The 22,188-nt window shown below is 40.3% G+C and overlaps 1 protein-coding gene across 2 annotated transcripts in view; it reads right to left on the bottom strand.

Moving 5' to 3' along the window:
• LOC118213585 (glypican-6-like) overlaps positions 1–22,188 on the bottom strand; it is a 230,296-nt gene that overhangs the window by 178,311 nt on the left and 29,797 nt on the right. For both annotated transcript variants that reach the window (XM_035392552.1, XM_035392553.1), the window contains exon 2: positions 1,689–1,847. In XM_035392552.1, the coding sequence (XP_035248443.1) occupies positions 1,689–1,847 (159 nt within the window). The remainder of the gene's footprint in view (positions 1–1,688; positions 1,848–22,188) is intronic.

Raw genomic sequence — 22,188 nt, 5'->3', positions numbered from 1 at the left:
CTCATCCCCAATGGCAGCAGCGAGAACTTTGGTACAGCTTTGAACACCACACTCTTCATCCATTTGCATCTTGTATTCTGAATTCCAGGAACATTCTGATATCTTGCATAACTTAAGTCCAGTGAAATCTTTTCTATATGTAATATGTAAATGACACTCTTGAAGCGTTGGGTGTGGGTATGACGAGTTGAAAATTTGAAAATGTCTAAGCATTGTCCCTTCTCTGGATGCAGAGAAAGCAATATGCTTTTTTTCATTTTACAAAAATGAAGAGATCTACAAGAAATGGGTTTTATTTCTGGAGCCCACTGGCATTACAATAATACAATAACCTGAACAAGTAGTATTTGCATTGCCCATTTTAACGTGGAACTTGCCACAGAACGTGGTAGATTGGTATGTAGGCTGTTAGCTTGCGACAACTAAATAGCTTTCAAGCTTAGACACATGGAATCAAAGACGTTCTTAATTCAATTGTAATGTCCAGAGTTTGAGACTGCTATAGAGAATAATGCTAGTGTACAGTAGCTCAGTGTTACAACTTCATTACACATTGAATGATCTTCAGGTTTAACTATACCATGGTGAAGTCTGCTTTCTTTCATTTTGTCTGGTAGTTTAAAGTTACTGCTCTAACCGGCTCTAACCTAGCTAGCGATGTGGAATGGTTTACTTATGATGTGTCTTATGGATATGAATGTTAATGAGCACAGAATACATGCCCACCCTGTCCTTGTCTGCTGAACAGGTCAGAATAATCTAATAGGTTTATTACAATTTTTAAAAAACTTGAAAGAAATTAAGAAGACAATTAATTGTCACTTCTGGGGAATATAACCACAATTTGAATCCAGTTGCCTGGCATAGTCTGTTTGCACAGGTCTACTACTGAATCACAGAAAACAGCTTGCATCCACTTTAGCTTATCCAAATTACAAACCAGACAGCAATAAACAAGTTGATACACACCTTATATTGACACTCTCAAATACAAATATCCCCCATTATGCAGTTCCATTGTTCTGTTCAGTCCCAGTCAGGATACAATTATTTCACCAAATGTGTTGATTAGTTTAACAGTTTCCTCTTTACAGTACAGAGCAGGGGACAGAAATGTCTTTTTCTAACAGAACAACACCCCACAATCAGGAGGACACCTGTTACCATAACTGCAGGTGAGCATTTTTGTGGGATGACAGGTAGGAACATATCTCATGCAGGTATGTTTTTGTTATTTATTATTCATTAAATTTTAAACTTTTTTCTATGTCTCCAACATCTTATAGCTGCTTAATTTTAAAAGTCCAGCCACTGTGTTTTTAAGGTACCATTAATTTCACAGCACTAGCATTGACTAACAGACCATTTTGTCTTCAGGCAGAAGTGTGGTGGCATCACAACAGCCGTGAGTCAGATGTCTTAAACATTTCACCCAGTAGACACTATTTGAGTTCCCACAGATGACCGACGATTGAAAAAGAAACATCAGTTTTCAGAACTAACTTAATCTTTCATACTTTTTTATATGACTGCATGTTTTTAACTTTGCTGAAATTCTCAGTGATCTATAACCATATTCAAATTTTTACCAAGCATCACAAGCATTTCAAATACACATTTAACCCAGATCTGCAGAACGTTCTGGCTTTTGAGATGAGCAGGAAAGGATGAACCGCAACAGGCCTTACCGTCAAAACTCTTGTGTCGGGACATGAAAGTGGAGCGCAAGGTGTGACTGCTCTCCTCCAGCAGCTTCTCCAGCTCCAGCTTGCTCTGCTGATGTAGCTTATCCTCCATCTCTGAGGTGCAGCAGGTGTAGTCCTGGGGACAGATACGCAGGTGCTCACCTGTAAGAGACAGAGGGGGGGGGGGGAGGGGGGGGGGGGAGTGTCAAGCTTTAATTCAGGGGTCATTTGCACACAGGAGTGAAAGATGGTGCTGGCCTCCCACCTGTGTGCTTAATGGTTCCACTAACATACAGGGTACTATGGAATGGGCACTACTCTTTCAACCGTGAGGAGCTAGGCCATTAACAGATAATAGTATATCCAGTTGATAAATCAGGCAGCCAAATATATAAATGGAAAAATAAACTGATAGAGAGTAAAAATAGAAAGATGAACACATGACCAAAAGTATCTGGACACCCTTTGGTCTAGGGCTGTTTTTCATGCTTTGGGGTTGTCCTAATTCTAGATGCTTCTAACTGTGTAGCAGCAGTTTGGGGAAGGCCCTTTCCTGTTTCAGCACGACAGTGCCCCTGGGCAGACAGCAAGGTCTAGCCTATATAGAAATGGTTTTGTCAAGATTGGTGTGGAAGAACATGATTGGCCTGCGCAAAGCCCTGACCTGAACCTCATCCAACACCTTTGGGATCAATTGGAAAGCTAACTGCAAGCAAGGCCTAATCGCCCAATCGGGGCCCGACCTCACAAATGCTCCTCTGGCTGAATAGAAGCAAATCCTATCTAGTGTACAGCCTTCCCAGAAGAGTAGATGTTGTTATAGCAGCAAAGGGTGAGCCAAATCCACATTAATGTCCATAATTTAGGATGAGATGTTAGATGTCAGGTGTCAACATACTTTTGGCCATGTAGTGCAGGTTTATCTTGGTATGTATATTTTCAGGAAATATAAACTGGAAGCTCTGGCTGTGAGGATATCCCTAGATGTGGACATTCTCTAAGAAGATATATAAATAAAGCTATAATGTTTTAATCCCTGGTGAAGTGGTAGAAGACACAAAAGAAATAAAAGTTCTCCTCTTATACACAGAAGATCCTACAGAACTGCTACAAGTTACACAATAATCTGACCTCCAAAGGGTCTAACACAGTTCGGCACACAGTCTACAAATTAAAATCCACCACTGGATAAGCATAATCTCAGAGGCATTCTTGCTGATTCATGGATATGCATTTGATGAGGAGAGAAATGCTTAGCTGCAACACAGTAAGGTTTTTGCTGATTGGCTACAGTACAGTAGGTGTGGATGAGAGTAGAGAGAACTGATCCATTGAGAAAATTCTTTACATCCTGATTCCTACGAATAGCTACTGTGTAAATTGCCATGTAGTGCAATGCAATGTAGTTTACAAGAAGCTTTTAGAACTGTGCATCATTACTATGGAGATCACCTGGCAGTATTTCTAAAGGGAAAAGTGGGAAAATTTCTGTCCACTTCACTTCAACAACCTCTCTTCTCCTCTCATAACAAAACCAACCACAGAACAAATTAATGCCCCAACAAAATAGTTGCATATGTCAAGCCATTGAAAGTACAAAAGGCAATAAATAAATAAATCAATAAAATTGGGTGATACATTTATTGGGACAGTCTACCCACTCAATTGCTCAATTGCCAGTCCAACAGACTGCATTGTATTAGATTTGTTTACATTTCCAAATGTGGGTTTTATTTTCTTTAAATCATTTTATTTAAAATAAAACTGATTTTGAGCAAGTTTCATGTCAATACCATAGTGCATAATATGATAGTTACTGTACATATACACATTAAAAGTGGCATTCCTGCAAAAGCTGTGGAAAAGTCAGCAAGGCAAAAGAAAACAGCTTCTTAAACAGCTTCCCCACCTGGCTCCACACATTATATAAATATTGTTTAAACAAGAAATCAACAGCTAAAATGCACAAATCTCACCAGCAATCATAAACAAACCACAAACCAATCTCAGAAACCAGGCTTTCTGCTTAGACAAATGTTATTATTAGAGTCCCACTTGAATGACTCAAACATTTTTCCTTACATATTTGCAAAGATAGACTGAAAGGTATTAAACTGAACTAGCTAAGTGTTGGTAGCATCTTTTCTTTTGTGAATCCATCATTGTAGATTTGGACGGCAGGTATATTAAATCTTGGTGGATTGCATACCTGCCCTATATCCTATCATATAGCCTATGTCTTTTATTTGTATTTGGATTAATGTGGTGCACACACGCCTAGGTCCACTGAATCCAATTCATTTTCATTAATTTGTGAAGCTATATCAGCTGCATTTCTGCTACTGGTTTCTCTTCAACATTCCATCTCTTTAATAAATTGCTACAATGCTGGTAATATTACTACGGTTATAGATTGGAGGGAAATAGTTTTCATCTGCATGCAAGCTACAAGCCACACAGGTCATCTCAAGCAAACATCAATGCACAGTGCTGTGCTGTTTACATTACTGGTCACAATCCACAATCTCAACATCAGTCAAATTTATTTTCTCGTGATTAAGCAAGTTGTCAGTCCAGAGTAAATATAATTGATCAATTCTGTTGCCAGTCCAATTAGAGGTAATAATTGTCAGTCCATGTTATAATGTTCAGCAACGTTAAACCAAATTAATATAAAATATTTGAGATTAGCCTGTGTTATCTTTAGGGATGGACATGCAGGCGACAAACGCAGACTGTGTAATGAGGCACATGAATGAGTACAGGCTATGGAGAAGTTTTCCTCCACAGCCTGAAAGATCAAACGCAGTGACAGAACCAGCACAATGTGCAACTACACATGTAACTGTATCATTTTATTTTCATGGCATTTCTTTTGACTGTTGCCATGGTATGTTCGTAAATGAAATCAATTTGGCCCTTGACACTACTACATGAAAAGAATGCAGTTGAGCTTTCCAATGTAAATGACAGCTACAGTAACTAGTTCAGCATGTATTTTATGCTACATTTGTCTAAAATATATTGCAGTGCTGTAATGTTATCATGCTTAAAGAGTAAAACACCCGACTGTGTGTGTTTGTAAATTTGTGACTGTGCTGCTGAATTTTTGAGCTTGCTAGCACCGATGCTATGGCCGCAAAAAGTAAGCATTCAGCCCTGCTAGCAAGCCCCGTGACAACCCCAACCCAACCTCCTACAGTTAAATTCAGAAATGGGTTTGTACATTTGGAAAAAAATATGCAGTGGGGTCTATCCTCCAGAAATAAATAAATGACAGAACAGAAGTATCCGGCTCCTGTTGGGAGCCCTCTGAGTAACGCTCATGCTCTTAATCACTGATCATTCCAAATGACAAGCTTTCAGAATGCTTTGAGCCTCAGGGTCGTCACCAGGTAAAACACAACGCTCATCCCGCGCCTCTCATTTAGACCTCATCCAAAAACAGGTGTAGTGCTGACAGGTCTGGGGTCCTGAGGTTCCTCAACAAACCACGTTTCAGTAATTTTACAGCCACACAGGGCTTAGTTCAGGGCAAATGATGCGCCAAAACCCTGCTTGTTATTCTGAAGCCAAGCGCTCACGGTGCCTGAACATCATATGCTTTTGGAATGATAATCATAAAATAAACAACTGCCTATGATGAAACATTTACAGAGTGTACTAGTTTGGTATCCAAGTGAGACATACCGGATTGCCGTATTGTTATGTTAACAAAGATGGATGTTTGGAGACGAGACAAAGATTTTTCAAGAACTTTTTTTTTTTAAAGGACAGAGAACTAACTCAATTTCAAAGCCAGTAATAATAATTAATTGCATTTATCACATTAAATAGATTCCACAAGGCAGAGAGGGCAATACATCACAAATCGACATCAATATGTATCGCCCAACAGCTTTAGGAGAAGTCGGTTCGACAAATTCAACCTACAAGTGTCAATCTATAAAACCAAGTCCTGTGCTTGTTCAATGTACACCAAATCACATTTCTATGCAAGAAGGATGATACGTGCTGACTGTATCACTGAGACCTCAAATAACCAATATGTACTGAGAAACCACGGGTTAGTTCTGTATGCAGACTCTCACCTTCTCTCCTGTAGGTTTGGCACAGCCTTGCTTAAGGCTCAAGCCTCTATGCTGCATGCACAGCAGCAGTGGCAGGCTAGCAGACCCGAGAAGCAGCACAGCATGTCGTATATGGTTTCTATTTCGCTTCAGTCTTGAGTAAGACCTCACTTGTGTACATAATTTCTGAAACAGCCAAATAGACATTTTATTGATATTGCTTATTCTTTTTTACATTTTAAGACAAAATTACTCACATGAAATACTACCGTTTTTTATTTACACTCAATTCACCTGCATGAGGCAGTTGGCCTATTTTCAGAGCCCCCCAACTGCAGTCTCCCAGGTAGACCTTCAGTAGCCCACATGTTCGTTGAGAATTATCAGTCCCCTGAGCCAGGGGCGCTGGCTGGACTGTTAACCATCAGGGGCTGAGCCCAGATTCTTATCCGAAACACTTTTAAAAACGTACTCCTAAATAGACTGTTTCCATGCATTTTTTTTCTTGCATGTGAGGGCTATGCATTGCTTAAAAAATGAAAATTGGAGAAGAAAGGAAGGGTTTGGATTTGATTTACCATATAATCTGAAAATGAATATTCCAGCCACTCGAATGTCTCAAACCAAAATGAGCGTCATATCGGATACCTACTACCATTATTACTAGGCCTACATGATGGACAACCCATAATACACTGGCGATTTCATGAATGAGAGTTGAAAACGGCTAACTACTCAAAGTGACTGAGTAAACTTTCATAATTTGGTTGCAAAATCATTGCTGATGGACCTATTTGATATGAACCACAATTCTCACCTCAATGGTACAGGTAGTAAAACATGAGAAAATATTGTTACCTGTGGAAAAATGAAGACAATGACTGAATTCTGTCTTTTAAAAATTATATTATCTGGTTAAATTTAGCCTACTTCAGTATTGTTATGACCCAACTTGTCCAAGCTGCAATGTAAGCAGGGAAACAGACATAAGGTTAAGATTCAATGAAATAACTGAATTTATTTGCAATTAGAAAGAAAGAAAGAAATAGAACTGTGTTCTCTGAAGTGAAAAGAACAGTCTTTAAATCTATGAATGATTAATATTTCTTAGTAAGTTTGCCAGAAAAAACAATCACATTTTTATAATTATCAAAATGATCAATAATCAGAGATTCTTTCAAATTTTAGCTAAAGGGGGGAAGCCCATAATCTGGGAATTAATTACAAACAAAACCCAAGTCCGTATGGTAGCTGATATTTAGAAACATAATAAATAATAAGAGTAATTATTTTGTTGTGGTTCAAGTCTGGGTTATCACCCCATATAATCTTTAAAAAATATCTCAACATATCTGCAGTTACAGCTTTAAATTTCTCAAGCAGGGCACCACATCCTTGGAACAAATCCATTAGAAATTCACTTTCATCTCAAACAGAGCAGCATTCTTAAATTTGATGTGAATATGGCCCAGTTCCATAAAAATGTTTTAATCATGATAAAGATGAGCATTTAATTTAAAGGGATACATCTCCCCACTGGCATACCCACCTCTGAACAGCAGGTGTAATAATAGCTAGTGAAAAACTTAACAAAATTGGTGATTCCAGGCCACGTCATTTTTATCTAAATTTCAGTTAGGTAGTGTCAAATTTGCCTCCTTTTTAGTCGTTTATTAAATTTGCTTTCCTGCAATGATACAGAAGGGAACAACGGACGCACCTGCAGTGATATAACAATTTACATCAGACCATACGGATCTAGCATTTTACAGCATATTTATGCGCGTGAACACTTCTCTGCAGAACTGTGCGACAGCAGGCGCACAGCAGACCACAGCAGATCTGTGCCGCCCTCGCTGCTGCTGAAGATAAGCTCCACCACCGTTTCACTGCGCGAGCGATGTAGATGAGCCTTGGACCAATCTGTCTCCAAAGTTCAAAGTTTTTCCATGAAAACAAACCATTCAGACAAAGTCAATAGAGCGCCCTGAAAATAGCAATATTTTAAAATTCTGTTTTGTAACAAACAACATTATTCTGACAGAAGCAACGAGTCCAGTATTGTATTCCTCATACAATATAAATCTAAGAAGCACCAATTTTGAAATATACACAGAGAATCACACCAACAATAGAAAAGCCCATAAAACCCAAAACAGACAGTTTGGTTACAAGCAGGAAAAAACTGGGTTTCGATGGATGAGAACTTTCTAGAACTTTTCAACTGAAATGAGAAAAAAGGCAGCTTGTGTGTTGCTTGTGTGTGGGTAGGTAGGATAGTGTTGCTGGGTGATTGAGCAGGGCCTGGTGGATTTGAGGGTAAGGGGAAGGATGTTCCCTTGACACGTGGGGGGGTGGTCCCTCTCCTGTGTCGCACATCACCTGCATATAGGCTACTACCGCAATGTCCCCGCTGCCGTGTGATTTAAATTCCCTTTGGTGAGGTGCCGCGCTGTTTTCCAGAGCACAGGCACTAGCAGACAGCGAGCTGGGAAGCCGAGAAGCTGGGACATCTTAATTTCTGTGAGACGTGTCGAGCCTGGGTAACCGTGGGAACGTTAATATTACCATGAACCGTGCAAAAGACCCATTATCGGCTGACACCAGGCGATGAAAGCACCCCGGCGGTTTCTGACGTCGCCGTCTTTTTGCGTTTTTCACAAGGCGGAGAGGAAGATCAATTGCGGCTTGTGAAATAAAGACAGTACTAAAATAAATAAATACATAAGTCTGCTGTACGCTGAAGAGTGCTGACTGATCTCTCCGCGCCTGTGTGCTCGCTGTAAAACGCACGTGCTGAAAGCCAGGCGTTCTGGGTGCCTCGTCGGCTGAACATCATCAGCATTTCTACCTGCAAAGATTCACAGCAGGGCCAGAGACATTGTTGCGCTGCATCTCATAAGTGTTAATCTATCAGACATCTCTTTTTAGCGCTACTCGTTAGTTAGCTTAATTAAAAGAATAACATGAAACGCACAGGTAAGTGTCATCATAACGTCTTAATGCAGTTGGCCTAATAGCTTCAAGTCCAAAGCAAAGATGAAAATGAACCATTGCAGAGTGCAATAGCTGTCTTATGGTGTTAATAAACACCATAAACGACATTCCTACAGCTGGAAATCCCTTTCTACCGAATGTGCTAATGTGTTCAGTCTGATTCAGGTAATAGTATGCATGTGAGTGGACTGCAAGGAACAACACTTATTGCAGAGAACCTTTAACACATAATTTAGAAGGTGGTTCAGATCTGAATAAGAGCGGCCACCTGTGCTTTCCATCTTGGGTCATCTTTTGACACAAAACGACAGGTGATGGATGTCACAATTAATAAAAGGAAGATGGGTCAACCGTTATAACCGATCCATTTTCTTACTCGTTATTAACTGCTGAACAAAAGATGAACTCTTCATTGTGTTTTAAATGAGGATATGAAGGTGTTCGTTTTTTCCATTAAGCGTGGCTCGCTGATTTGCAAATCACTTGCACAGCCATGCATCGTTTTAAAAAGTGGAAAACACAATTAATCACCTCCATCAATTTCACTGATTTTTTCCCCCACACAATATACATCTCAATATCTTCTATATTTGGAGATTACGAACTGTGATTACAACCTATTCACCCTCAGTAATAACCAGAAATCAGTCAACCCATCTGTGTACAAATGAGCCATAATGATTACCACACTGCTTTGCACACATATTACAATATTCATGACAGGAATACTGGTGATATGTAAATACATCTGTATATATTTTCTTCCCTCAGAGGAAATTATTTTGTCGAGAGTTGCTTATGCAATAAACATTAATTGATTACAAGATGAAATATATTTAAATTTTAAAATGTATAATCATAATATGATTACACTCTTGTAATAAATGATTGTAATGTTCAACAAAAACAGAGTGACACACTTAGTCTATCAAAAAAGAGGGATGGGGGACGAGCACGCAGAGATTGTGGGTTCTCCCCTGTCAATCGCACGAGCTCAAACGTCCCAGCAGATCTGCGTTAGCATTCTGGTGGATGAGCGGAAGGAAGGAAGGAAGGAACTGCCATTTTGCCTGAGTGTTTCTTTCCCCTGGAGAGAGACGCACACCGTCGTTTGAACGCTCACCTCAGCCCTCCCTCCTCCCCTGCGCCCCCCTTCCCCCCGCCGCCCCCTGGGGAGCAGTCTATCACAGAAAAGACCAGGCCGATCTGTCCTTCAGAAAACTTCCCAGGGAGGTAACAAGGAAATGAGGGACTGAAAATAAACACACGCCATCCAGCAGGAGCCCGGTCTGCGGCCTCCCCACAGCTTCTGAAGCCTGGAAACCAGCAGCACTCCTGGAACACTTCTGTCTGCCTCACTAATCAATCCACTTCAGTTCAATGGTGCTTTATTGGTACGACAACTGGAGTGCTGAAGTACTGAAACATTGACAAAGTACATCAAACATTAAATATCAAATATATTACATCACTATGACTCATTATTCTCCGCCTCACTCCTATATCTTTCCTTCCTCTCTCTCCTTTTCAGTTTCGCTGTATCTCACTCCTTCCTGGCTTCTCTTTCACTTCATCATGTCTCGTTTCCTTCCCGATTCCTTCCGGTCTTTAAGCCTCTCATTCTTTCTCCCATCCTCACTCATTCATGCTTCGTTAAATGTTTTGTAACATTATTCATGCTTTTTCTGAAGACAGATTAACAATGAAAATACCCATCTAGTTATTTTCAGTTTTACGAATGAACGATGGATGAATAAAATAAAAAATTTTAGCAGTGGGAGGAATTTTACCACACACTGCAGTGAGTGAGTTTGAGACTTTGACTAGTAAAATAGCCAGGGGAAGTTGCAGCAGAACACAGAGGATGACCAATGAGAGTCTAACTACTAATCAATCAGTGCTTGGACTCCATACAACAGGGAATTGTCTATCTGAGCTTTAACAAAATCTGATACTAGTGTAAACTAAAACTATATAACATAATCCAAATCACTGCAGTACATTTGAATGATGTGATTAAGCAAGCCTTGCACCTTTTTCAAAAAATTCCTGTGCCAATAAAAAGAAACCAAAACCCTTGTAACACACCTACAACTTCCCTGCCACCGCCCCAATAAATGACGCAAACAGCTACATTACGGGTGAACTGCATGGATCACTCAGAACCTTCACAGCCAATGGAAAAGAGGCAAGCAGAGCAGCAGCAGGCTACAGTTCGTTTGTACACAGTCTCTGCCCAGGGGGCTCCATTACCGTCAGCCTACCGTTCTGCTCATACATTATCCAGAGGAGGGGCAATACACATTTCATATAAGAAAGTAAACTGAAAAGCTATAGACCCACATGATTACCGAGAGCGAGATAATTACAGGTGAATGGGTAATGCGGAATTTATGATACGCCATTGTCCTGGCATCCTCGTTAGTGTTTCTTAATCAAAGTGCAATGAGCCGTGTCAAATGCCTTTTTTCCCTCCGCCAAGGCAATCAGGCATCAGGTTTCTTCAGAGATATACAGACAACTCTGGCATTAGACGTGATAACGGAGGTGAGGAATGCAGTTATCTGGAAGGGCTGGACTCGCAGTCCCACATCGGTTTGGTATCGCACTTTCACATTAAGGACAGTGGATCTCTGGGTGGCAGTCAGATCAAGCTGTCCATTCACTACAGTAGACATCTGGTGCTGCTACATTGACTGAAACCAAGGAACGGAAAGCTAGTGAAAGGTTTAGTGCATTCGGTTGCGGAAAAGTTGCCATAATTGGGCCCATAATGGAAGCTTCCATGAGGGACTGCATTTCCTAGAAGATGTTAAATGATGCTTTTACTCGCTTTTCCCACTGGAGAGTTTAAGAGTTTGCCACTGCTTTTTTGTTTAGCTGAATTGGTTGCACATTAAAGAGGAACCACACCAATTTGGCACAGTTCCCGAAGATGGTACTGGGGGGGGAGGGGGGGGGGCGGGTTCCAGAATGAGTTGGCACTCTGAAAGGAAGTACCACCCATCGTAGGTGAGTGACATCACCAGAGGCAAAAAGAAAAGAAAAAACAGAAAGAAGAAAGAAAAATTTATGGAAATAATCCTTCATTTTTAAATGGCAAGGTGGTCGAAACAGGGTGCCCTTTGTAGAAAGAGTATTTTAAGTACTGCCCAAAAAAACCCTTCTTTTTTATGAACACGAAAAGCCTTTTTAAAAAGTGGATATCTGTAATCTGTACTGTTGTGCTAGAATAAAAAAAGCAACAAAATCAATATAAAAAATTAGAACAGAATCTTCAGCAGGGTGCTGAAGTAACAAACTATTTTCAGCTCAGAGGCAGACCTTGTGATTTTTATGAAAGGATTCTTGCTGTGCTGCCCTGTATCACCAGAATCACCCATAATGAAGTTATCCATAAATAGTGATGGATAACAATAATATAAAATGTAAAAGCAAGCCCAACATGAAAAAGAAAGTGCATTGTCAGAATCCTGCTTCACATAGACATTTGTATATTGTATAGGCAAATAGACTATTTCAGTTCTAAACACAAATGAATAAAGTGAATTCTCTTTTAAACCATTTCAAATTGGAAACTTTGGTTCTTGTCTACAACAGGAAAGTTTTGTGTTTTTCTGAGGTGAATCATATATTTGACACTACAGCAGGTGTTTCTCAATGATTATAGCTCAAAAGTACCCAATTACCATGAGAAAAGACGTATATGAATATTTCAGAGGCATAGGTCTGCACTGTGATTCTAAAAAAACGATATTTTCTTTAAAAACGTATTTTGGAGGTTGGTGCCCAGAGGTCTGAGATTTCTTATCAGCACATTCACTCAGCTTTGTACTCTGTGTACATGTTGCACAGTTCTTCTGGTGAGGGGAAGACATTATGAAATGCATGCCAGCTGGAATCAACTTTTATTTGGCTGCTTTGAGGACGTAGTCAAGACATCAGGTACAGTATGTTCTCCAGCTCATTCACCATTTGGAAGCAGATTTGCAGATATGCTGTCTATCTGGGTGTACTGCACTTGCTTAGTTTGTGCGTAGGACACAAGCCAAACAAACCCTACAACAAAAACCACAAAAACCACAATAATAATGGCTGGTGCCCTTAGCAGTGGTAAAACTAGTAGCAGCAGCAACAGTAACAGTACTGAAAGGGTTGTAGTAGCAGCAGTAGGGATACTAGAAGCTGACATAGTGATAGTAACAGTAGTAGTAGTATTAGTACTAGAAGGTGGCATAGTGGTACTAGTAGCAGGAGCAAGCAGTGTTTATGCTATTGTTCCCAGATGAATGCAGCATAAACATGTCTGCATGTTGTCATGATAAATGGGTAAAACAGGCCCACATGTAACTGCATTATATAGCACAGCAGCCCAGCTGATTCCTATGACAGGCATCACCCTGGGCCTATCATTGTGATGAATGTGGCTGAGCAGCCGGCAGGAGGACAGAGCCGGGCTGTGGGGAGGAGCCCCGCCTTTCAGCAGGGATCTCCCAACCAAGAGAGCTGTCAGTCATTTTGATTAAAACATCAGGTCTCTCACCTTCAGCATAAGGGGTCTGACCCATAATGACAAAGGTTGATTACCCTGTGCCTGCTCCTCCCAAAAAGAGAAATGTAGAAGGGACCTGGGAGACATAGTCACAACCCCCCCTTTGCACCTCCTCCACCCACCCCGAAACACCTAAACATTTACTGCACAGAGAGACAGCAGACTTGAAAGAAGAGTACGGGGACAGCAGCGACTCAATGACAAATGGAGGAAATGAACGCAAACGGTGGCAGTGGAGTGAATAAATAAATAATCGGGGCGGCATTTTCAGACGATCCTGTGACTGCAGCTCTCTCTCAGCTCTGCTCGTACAGCCAGGCTGCACATGAAAGCCAGCGCATCTCTCACTGTATGCCTACACTCAAACAGCTTGGTTTACACACAGCCACACACATACACAGTCACAAACACATACACTGTGACAAACGCATACATACACCATCATAAACATACACATGCACAGTCACAAACACATACACTCGCACACATACACACATCCGCACACACTCAAACACAATGTACTCTAATGCAAACGTTGTCACACAGTCAAAAACATACACACACACACATTTGCATGCAAGCGTACATAGCTTCTCCACTTCCCTCCCACACACACAATGAAGTAAAATACTCTTACTGCTCTCCTAAAACATGAAGACATGAAGGCTCTGGGTTCCAATAAACTGTTTGTTTATGACCAGAATTTTCAGTGTCAAGAATTCCTAAAGGTACGGTGCACAATAGGGCTATATTTAAAACAGAAATGTACACCTTTAAGGTCACCCAGAAACACAGGCTGTCCGGTGAGGGAAAATGTTACTGATGGCACACACAGGTATATGACCCAGTAACTTTAGACAATAAGTTAATTCTGTTTATTTTGTTTGATCATTTTTTGCCAGCCAATCAGTAGTGCAGGGAGAGGTGTCATCACAGGAGTCATCACAGAAACGTGCAGAATAGAACATCTCTTTTTATAGGGTCCCATCAGATGTGTTTTCTGGAATAATATTCAAAACAATACAGACAATAATGCAGCTGCTAATATATGCACACACTGCTGAAAGTGGATCTCATTATAAAACAAAATATGAATATCAATACAATCCAAAACCTCATCACTTCTCTCAGGGATTGTGTGTGTTTGTGTGCGTGTGCCCGTGTGCGTCCGAGCGTGTGTGTGTGTGTGTGTGTGTGTGTGTGTGCGTGCATGTCCACAAACTTCAAAAGTAAGTGCCTCTACTTTCCAAAAGCACATAACCAACATCATTTAAAATGTTCCCACCAGCTCCCCAAGAATACTGCTGTTGGGTATGAGAATCTCATGGAGTTTAAATATATCACTTTCAATAACAGTGTGCCTGCCAGTAGGTATATTGTCCTCTGAGAAAGAATTGCTTACATATAGCATATTGAGCAACAGATAACATATTCTGGTTTTCTAGCGCTAGTTTAATAATAGAAATCACTTGAACTTAAGAAGTAGTCATGATACAGACGTCAACTAAATTACTTTTATCTCTGATGCATAGACGTAATGGCAGAGTACAGATCCCACAAAATACTAAGAAACTTATTTGTCCCCTCAAATTATCAATGAATCCATGCGCAGAATGTCCTCTTTTCCTGATAGTCGCTGGTGATCACGTACCCTTTGATAAGAAATACGCCAGAACCCCTTCAGAACCCACTGAATGATTGACAGCCTTGCATTCACATTGTATTTTCAAAACCAATCAAAACAAGTAATCAAGAAGGAACTGTTTGATTAGTGTAACGGCAATCATTTATTGGTCCACAATGTGTCATTTACAATAATGTTCCGTCCTCCGTTCAGTCAGGTTTTCCTCGTAGCACTGCAGTGTCCAGCCTTTCTGTGTTTCTGCATTTAGTGTCAGAGAACACAGGGAAATCTAATGGCCCAAACTTGATACTTTATCAAACTAAAAACTGAATCAAATAAATGTGTTCATGCGTTCAATTTAGTAAAGCACTGCAAATATTCTTGAAACTTCAAAATCAACTGCTTATTCAGTCCTGCAACTTCCTACAGTGCAGACTGTATGTATTTGTACAGCAACTCAATTTATGTTGTTTTTGCTCTGCACTCCAGCACATCGGATTTGAAAAATAAACAATGAATTTGGGCTTAAATTGCAGACTGTCAGATGTATCAGAGTATTTACATCCATACTGAGTGATGTGTGTATTAATTACAGCCCTATTTCTATTGTTGTTTTATAGTCCCCAGCATTTTAGGGGAGCAAAAGTAATTGGACAAATGGTTGTTTGCTGTTTCTTGGCCAACTGAGTGTTACTGCATCATTAGCTGCATTTATATTTGTATTTTAATAAATCAAACGGTGAAATTGCCAAAACTTTTGTATCAGGATCAACTGTTTGATACACTACTAAGAAGCAAGAACACGTTGGTGAGCTCAACAATAGGAAATTACCTGGTAGACCATGAAAGAACAGACAGCATCATCTTAATTTGAATAAATATTAATAATTGGAGAAACATTAAGAAACGTGAATTCTGTTATGTCTATTCAGAAAATAATGAGATTACCAATAACCAAAAAAGCATGAAAGGGGAAACATTGGTTATTAATGTGATTTGTATTTACCTGCCACTTAAAAACACTGCGGTGATACAGGACAACAAGCTGTGCTATTACAAACTGTTGGAAACAATTTATCTCAAATAAAAGGTCAGTTTTCAAACTGCAGTCCTAATATGGAGGTGATGGAGACAGGACCGTTTAGCTGTACTGCTGATGGGGTAGTAATGAGAGTGCTAAAGACTCATTCTATCTCTGAAAACTGTGACTGAGCAGAACAAGACAGAACAGCAATCCTGCAAGTACTCAAGCATTTTCTCAGCTGTAGAAAGAGACTGTTGTCCTGCTGAACAATCCACTATTCACTGGTGCAAAACTGCATTCACCCTTACGGAAATAAAATATACGGCAATACATGTAAATGTGTGGACTTTTTGGAGAATAATACAAACTAAGCAAGTACATATCACAGCAATATCTTTGTAAAAAATTATATATATATATAGTAACCAATATCTGAAAGCGTTAATTATCTAAAAAATATATTTTATTGCAATATATTTGACGTATATTATATAACCAGTTGCAAAGGTATTCAGAGGGCTTTAAGCCCAACAGTTCAGTTGGATTCACACATTATCCCCCTCTTTCTCACTTGTTAAGACCCACAGAATGGAACAGAGTACAAACGTGGCTGCGCTGCCAGCTGTTACCGAGCAACAGGGGAAACGGACAGCAAGGCCTGGCCAGACTACACTGCCCATGCGTTCATCTCTGCCATAGCCGTGTTTGCCTCGCCCACCCTGGATAGAGACAGCCAGGGTTTGGAGAATGTGGATGCCCTCCCCTGGGTCCTCCTCAGAGGGCAGGGCATAGAGTACCACTAACCTGTGGGCAACATGTAAACTCCCTCAGTAGGTCAAAGAGAGGCCCTTACAGGGGCACAGGTGCTGTTGTACCCTTGCAGACCAAAGGGTCAGGTGAACGAGAGTTAAGGGAAGGCCATGAATACCCATGTAGTAACGACAGGCAAGCATACACTGGCACTTCATTTCACTGCTGTTTTGTGGAAGTTTAAGTCGGAAGTTGCATTTATTTATTCAGAGTAAAGACTTGACAGTATTATCTCTCTGTGGAGGGAGGACAGGTAAGTTTATGAATGAACGGTAACTGATATGAAGGTGTCATGAAATGGCAGAGGAGTTTGAGTGATTGGTTACAGTTGACTGCAGCCCTGCAAAGTAACAACCAATTAGCCATAGTGTCACCCACAAAGTGATGTTACAGTGAACAGAAAATATATATTTTTTCTGATTGCTGAAAATACTTCCTTTTAAAATTGTCATGAATTGTACTGGTGTCACAGGTGAATGCATGTAAAATAATTATTTGTCCCAGGTCTGATAATGCTTTGCTGAAGTAGGCTAGAACTAGCCCCTTCAGCACACTGCAGACACAGTATGATGTGACCATACCGGTTCAAAAGGTAGGGTCGCTTTTTGAGAAATATGGTAATTCAAGGATAAGGATACAATTATATTTTTGAGGTGGCAAAATGTCAATTGGACAGTTTATGATAATTAAACAATGTTTTGTGTCAATCACAGAGGAATGCCTACCTGCGTTTGTTGAAGGCCTCTTCTATTCACAGTTTAAAATAGAACTGTGTGTCCATGGCGGGACTGATCTACCTTCGAAATGCATTCCAAACGAAGATTCTGAAACTCGTAGACGAAGGCATTCAGATCCACTGGCTTCAAAAATGACATGTTATCAGCTATTTTATTTTATTTAGCCGAGGTTCCATTTGTAAAGAAAACACTCTTTAAATTTTTTTTGTTGGCATTTTAGCCCTTTTTTATTTTTAGTCTAAGCATCTGTATAACAATAAAAGTATAGACCCATGTAAACACAAGCACATTTTGATTGGCTCGTTACTCCTGCCAAAGATAACCTTGACTGGCAAAATAACAGAGGTAATCTCACCTCAGCAGGAATAATTAATATTATCTCCAATTAGACAAACAATGTAATTTGTGCTGGCCTTCCTCAAACCACCCAGATGTATTCTGAAGGATTAAAACAAGAAAAAAAGCCAATATAAACCAGAAGAGATTAATAAGGACAAAAGCAGCCATTGTATTTTTTAAATGATTCCTTATTAAAACAACATGATTTCTCACTAATTCTGTGTGAAAATCTAGGCTCATGGTGAAGCAGAGTTGGCAGCAATTAGACTCCATCTTGGGTAATGAGTATTTCATCGTTCTGAGAAAGATATTAGTTTTTTAATTGTGTTAAAATCGACTTCACTTGAGAACGGCTCACTTCTTCATTAGATCATTAATAAGCACTACTGTAGAACGATAAAATGTAATTAAGAAATACATCCTTAGTTTTCCCCCCCTCCCCAGCTTGATCCAATTTGGCATGTACAGCAGGACTACAAGCTACTTTACAGCTGTCCCCATTTCTAAGTATGATCCAGAATTACCTCGCTGTCATTTCCTGGATGGCTTGTCAGCAGGAAGTCACCCAGCAGCGTTTCCGAATAAATTGAAAACGCTGCAGTGGGTGCCACATGCAAGGTGCAAACATGGCTGTTTGCAACCAGTTCTCTTTAAAACGTCTTTTTTTACTCCAGACTACATTGCCTCCACAATTCAGGACTGTGCAAACTGTTCATACCCAGAGACAAGGCAAATCCTCATCAGGTCTGCACTTATCTTGCAAAGTCATTCACCCCATGATGAAACTCTCCTCAAAGTTATTCAAAGCAAGGCTTCTATTCAAGTAACATTTTTCAAGTAACATCAAGTAACTAAGTACCAGCATGTAACACAATTGGTAATTGATTTACAAATAAAGTTTAAAAATATATAGGCCTAATATAGTGAGCATATTCTGCTTTCTGTTTCACTCAACAGAAGTGTGACACAAAGCCACAGCCTTCCATCACAGTTCCTTCGGGATTGGACAGCGTCACCCGTAGAGACAATGGTATGAACGCAGAGCTCCAGGTTGGAACTGAGGAGAGTGGCTGGGTGTAGCTGGAGCGGAGGATAGGAAGGGAAATGTCTGACGGTGCACTTCCGTATCCGAGGCCGGTATGAGCAGCACACAGGTCCCGGATCGCTCGGGGCTTCAAGCGCAGTTCAGAGGGATTATACCGGGAACAGCCGAGTGCCAGCATTATCCGCCCTCGGTGGGCTCGCTGGAGACTCACTATCACCCGCTAATATCCCGCTTCCTCACCCTCCCTTTATGGGCCTGCCGCTGGCTAATCCTTCCGAATTAGTCAGGCAGTCAAAGGTACAAACAAGTGTACGGGTCCTTGTGTGACCCCACACTTTCTGTCCCGTCGTCAGAGCCTTCAGCTATGTTCACTTCCTTACATATAACCACGCCAGCGCCTCCAGCGCAGACAAGCAAGGGGTGAGTGTGTCATTTTATTTTACAATAAGGTACAAATCATGAAACTTCGGGAATAAAAGCAATTCAGCACCATCTAAGTGCGCTCCTTAAAACTGGAGACAACTGAGGACAGAAAATGTAGCCTGCCAATTACAGAGGAAATTACGGAGCACAGCTTTTAAGCATAAATCTTTATAAAACTTAAAGTTTTTTCCTTTTAGATACCTTTAAAAATACCATTAAAAATCAGTAACATACATCTTGGACAGGATGTGAATGAATTTAATGTACCAATTGTTGCCGACACAAGCAGTAATCAAGGACTTTTTATATTTATGATTTATGTGAAGTATAATTAAGTCTTCTAAAGTGCTTTTAGAGGGCGTCACATTTTCTGACACACAAACGCTGGTGTAGGGGACGGGTACGCAGGGTACACAATATATGCCCCCCCAGCCAACCAGACATTTAAAAAAAATGTTGATAAGGCAACTTGTCCAATACTGCAACCTATCCAACAACCCTCCCCTCCCCCCCCCATTTCTCATAGCCAAATGCTCCGATGGACAGTAGCCAGAAATGTTCACTGAAAAAAAAACAACAACATGAAAAACAAACCTATCAGAGTTTTGCTGAAAAGTGACACGCTACAGAAAGGGCTGAGCAACTTACTGTAAAGTTAATGAAAACCGTTTGTTATTTCAACCAACAACACCAGCAAGTGAAAGCAAAGAGACCAACATAAAGGCCCGACTGCATGATGTTAGCTTCAGATCATCTGAGACCAACTTAAGATCATCAAGAGTAGTTCATTCTCCTAAGAAAGACTTTCTAGATTAGCAGTCCTCAGCTCTGAAAATGAAAGAGTAAAAAAGTAATAAAGGTTGTGTGAGACACTCACGCAACCATGCCAGTGCCCATGGGCTTTGAAAGTAATACCATGAAGAACAAGGTGCGAAGCAAACAGTTATATGTAATTGGTTGTCACTATGAATTTCGCTAGAATGTGTTTTATAAAGCCTATAGAGTGGTTCAGATTAATGGGACAGAAATAAAGACTTCTTAAAAAATGTTCTGTTTGGTTGTGGAAAGACAGGCCCCCCCCTCCCAGGCTACTTTCATGAGGGGCCCCTGGAACCTTCCTCCACGCCACTGCACATGGCGGCTGGCAAAAGCTCTTTTTTTTTTTTTTTGAGAAAGAGTGAGTACTAAAATGTAACTCTGTGTATTGCAGCATTGGGGATAAGGCGTTTACAACCTAGAGTTTTATTTCCAGTCCTTCACAGGTAGCCTACGCTTTGCAGTTACCCTCATACCCCTATATACATTCAGTAGCACACATGAATGATGTAAAATGTGAGCAATGATGCAAGATAAGGGCATATCCTTCTAATTAAGTATTAAACATTCCATTACTGCAGAACAAAATGTGTTGCAGTTACGTTGATTTATCTGGGCCAAAACAGAGACATTTCCTTCATGTTTTCCCCCCATTACCAGTGAATAACTAACACACAAAGCGCAATATAGCCTACAACATTAAGACAATGCCCGGGGAGCACGAAGAAGAAAGGACATTCTATGTGCCACAGTAAAAACAGCAGCTCATTTTGCATTGGGAGATTTGCTGATCTCTCTCTACTGCTATGAAACCGCTGAGCGATCCCCTCCAGAAGCCTTCAGAAACCCCACCCCCCGCCCTCCACCCTTCCCTTAGACATGGGCTAATACTGACGAAAGCTCCCAAATAACCAGGAAAAGAGGGCACAGGAAATGAAGCCGTTTCCCTGGTACATTCTCTAAGGGAAACACTAGGACATATTGATGCTGGATTACTCGGTAAGAGGTACTGCCTGTGAGACAGAGATATGGTGCGCAGAAATACAGCATGCGATGCTGTAAATATACTCTGAATAGGAATGGTGATGATACCAAAGAGATGAAAAATATCAAGGGTGACTGCCATTTTACCACGTGTAAAAAATGGGATGTATTCAGACATTCATAATCATACAGCTTCAGGACTTATTTAGCAATCACGGTAAGTTCTGCTATAGAATATTTCCTCAGCATGGCGCTAAAGGGATAGTTCCCACACTGGAGTCTTTTAAAAATATATTTTCAGTAATAGTATACATTTTTGAACGGCCCAGACATATTGTGTGATGAAGAACATTTAAGATACTTCCGAAAGCTTATGACCTGTGCAAGCCATTTTTGAGTTACTTCAAGTTCATTTTCTAGCTTTAGACTGTGAACACATTAATACGCCTTATGGTATTGATTGTAAACGCTTATACCTATGACCGCTCAAAACGCACATGAAACGAAGCGAACACTCCGTTTCTGCTAGGAGACTATTTTTTAAAACGTTTTTTTTTTAAAAACTGTATATGCTTATGGTAGCGCGGTTGTCTGGCGCACGTCCTCTTTCATAAATGTAGCGTGCACCATTTATGTTTGCCGGTTTGTCAACTCAAACACATTCGCTACTGTACATCTGTTCCCCACAATAATTTACTGCAAATCACTTAAACATACACATCTGGGTTCAAACATTAAATTGGTTTATTTTAGCATACCACGATGTTCACCAAACGCAATATTATGAGTTGCTACTAACGGTGGTTTATTCCGTTGGTTCCATTTTCAAACTGGAATGACGAAATCCGAGCGTCACGATTTTGTGCAATTTTATTGGACGCGCTGGACAAGAATTGGCTATTTTAGACGGGGGGAGACCACAAAGTGAATTCGTAATATTTTCTCATACCCAATTAGATATGTGATTATTAGATATAAAGTAGCAACGCATTATATATGTGTAATGATTTCTATATGTAAAAATATATGCTGTCATTTCTTCTGAGACAATTGAATATTGAATTACAATTGAATTACATTAA

The sequence above is a fragment of the Anguilla anguilla genome, chromosome 15 (genome assembly GCF_013347855.1).
Source record: "Anguilla anguilla isolate fAngAng1 chromosome 15, fAngAng1.pri, whole genome shotgun sequence".
NCBI lineage: Eukaryota > Metazoa > Chordata > Actinopteri > Anguilliformes > Anguillidae > Anguilla > Anguilla anguilla.
This window is presented reverse-complemented; position numbering and strand designations above follow the sequence as displayed.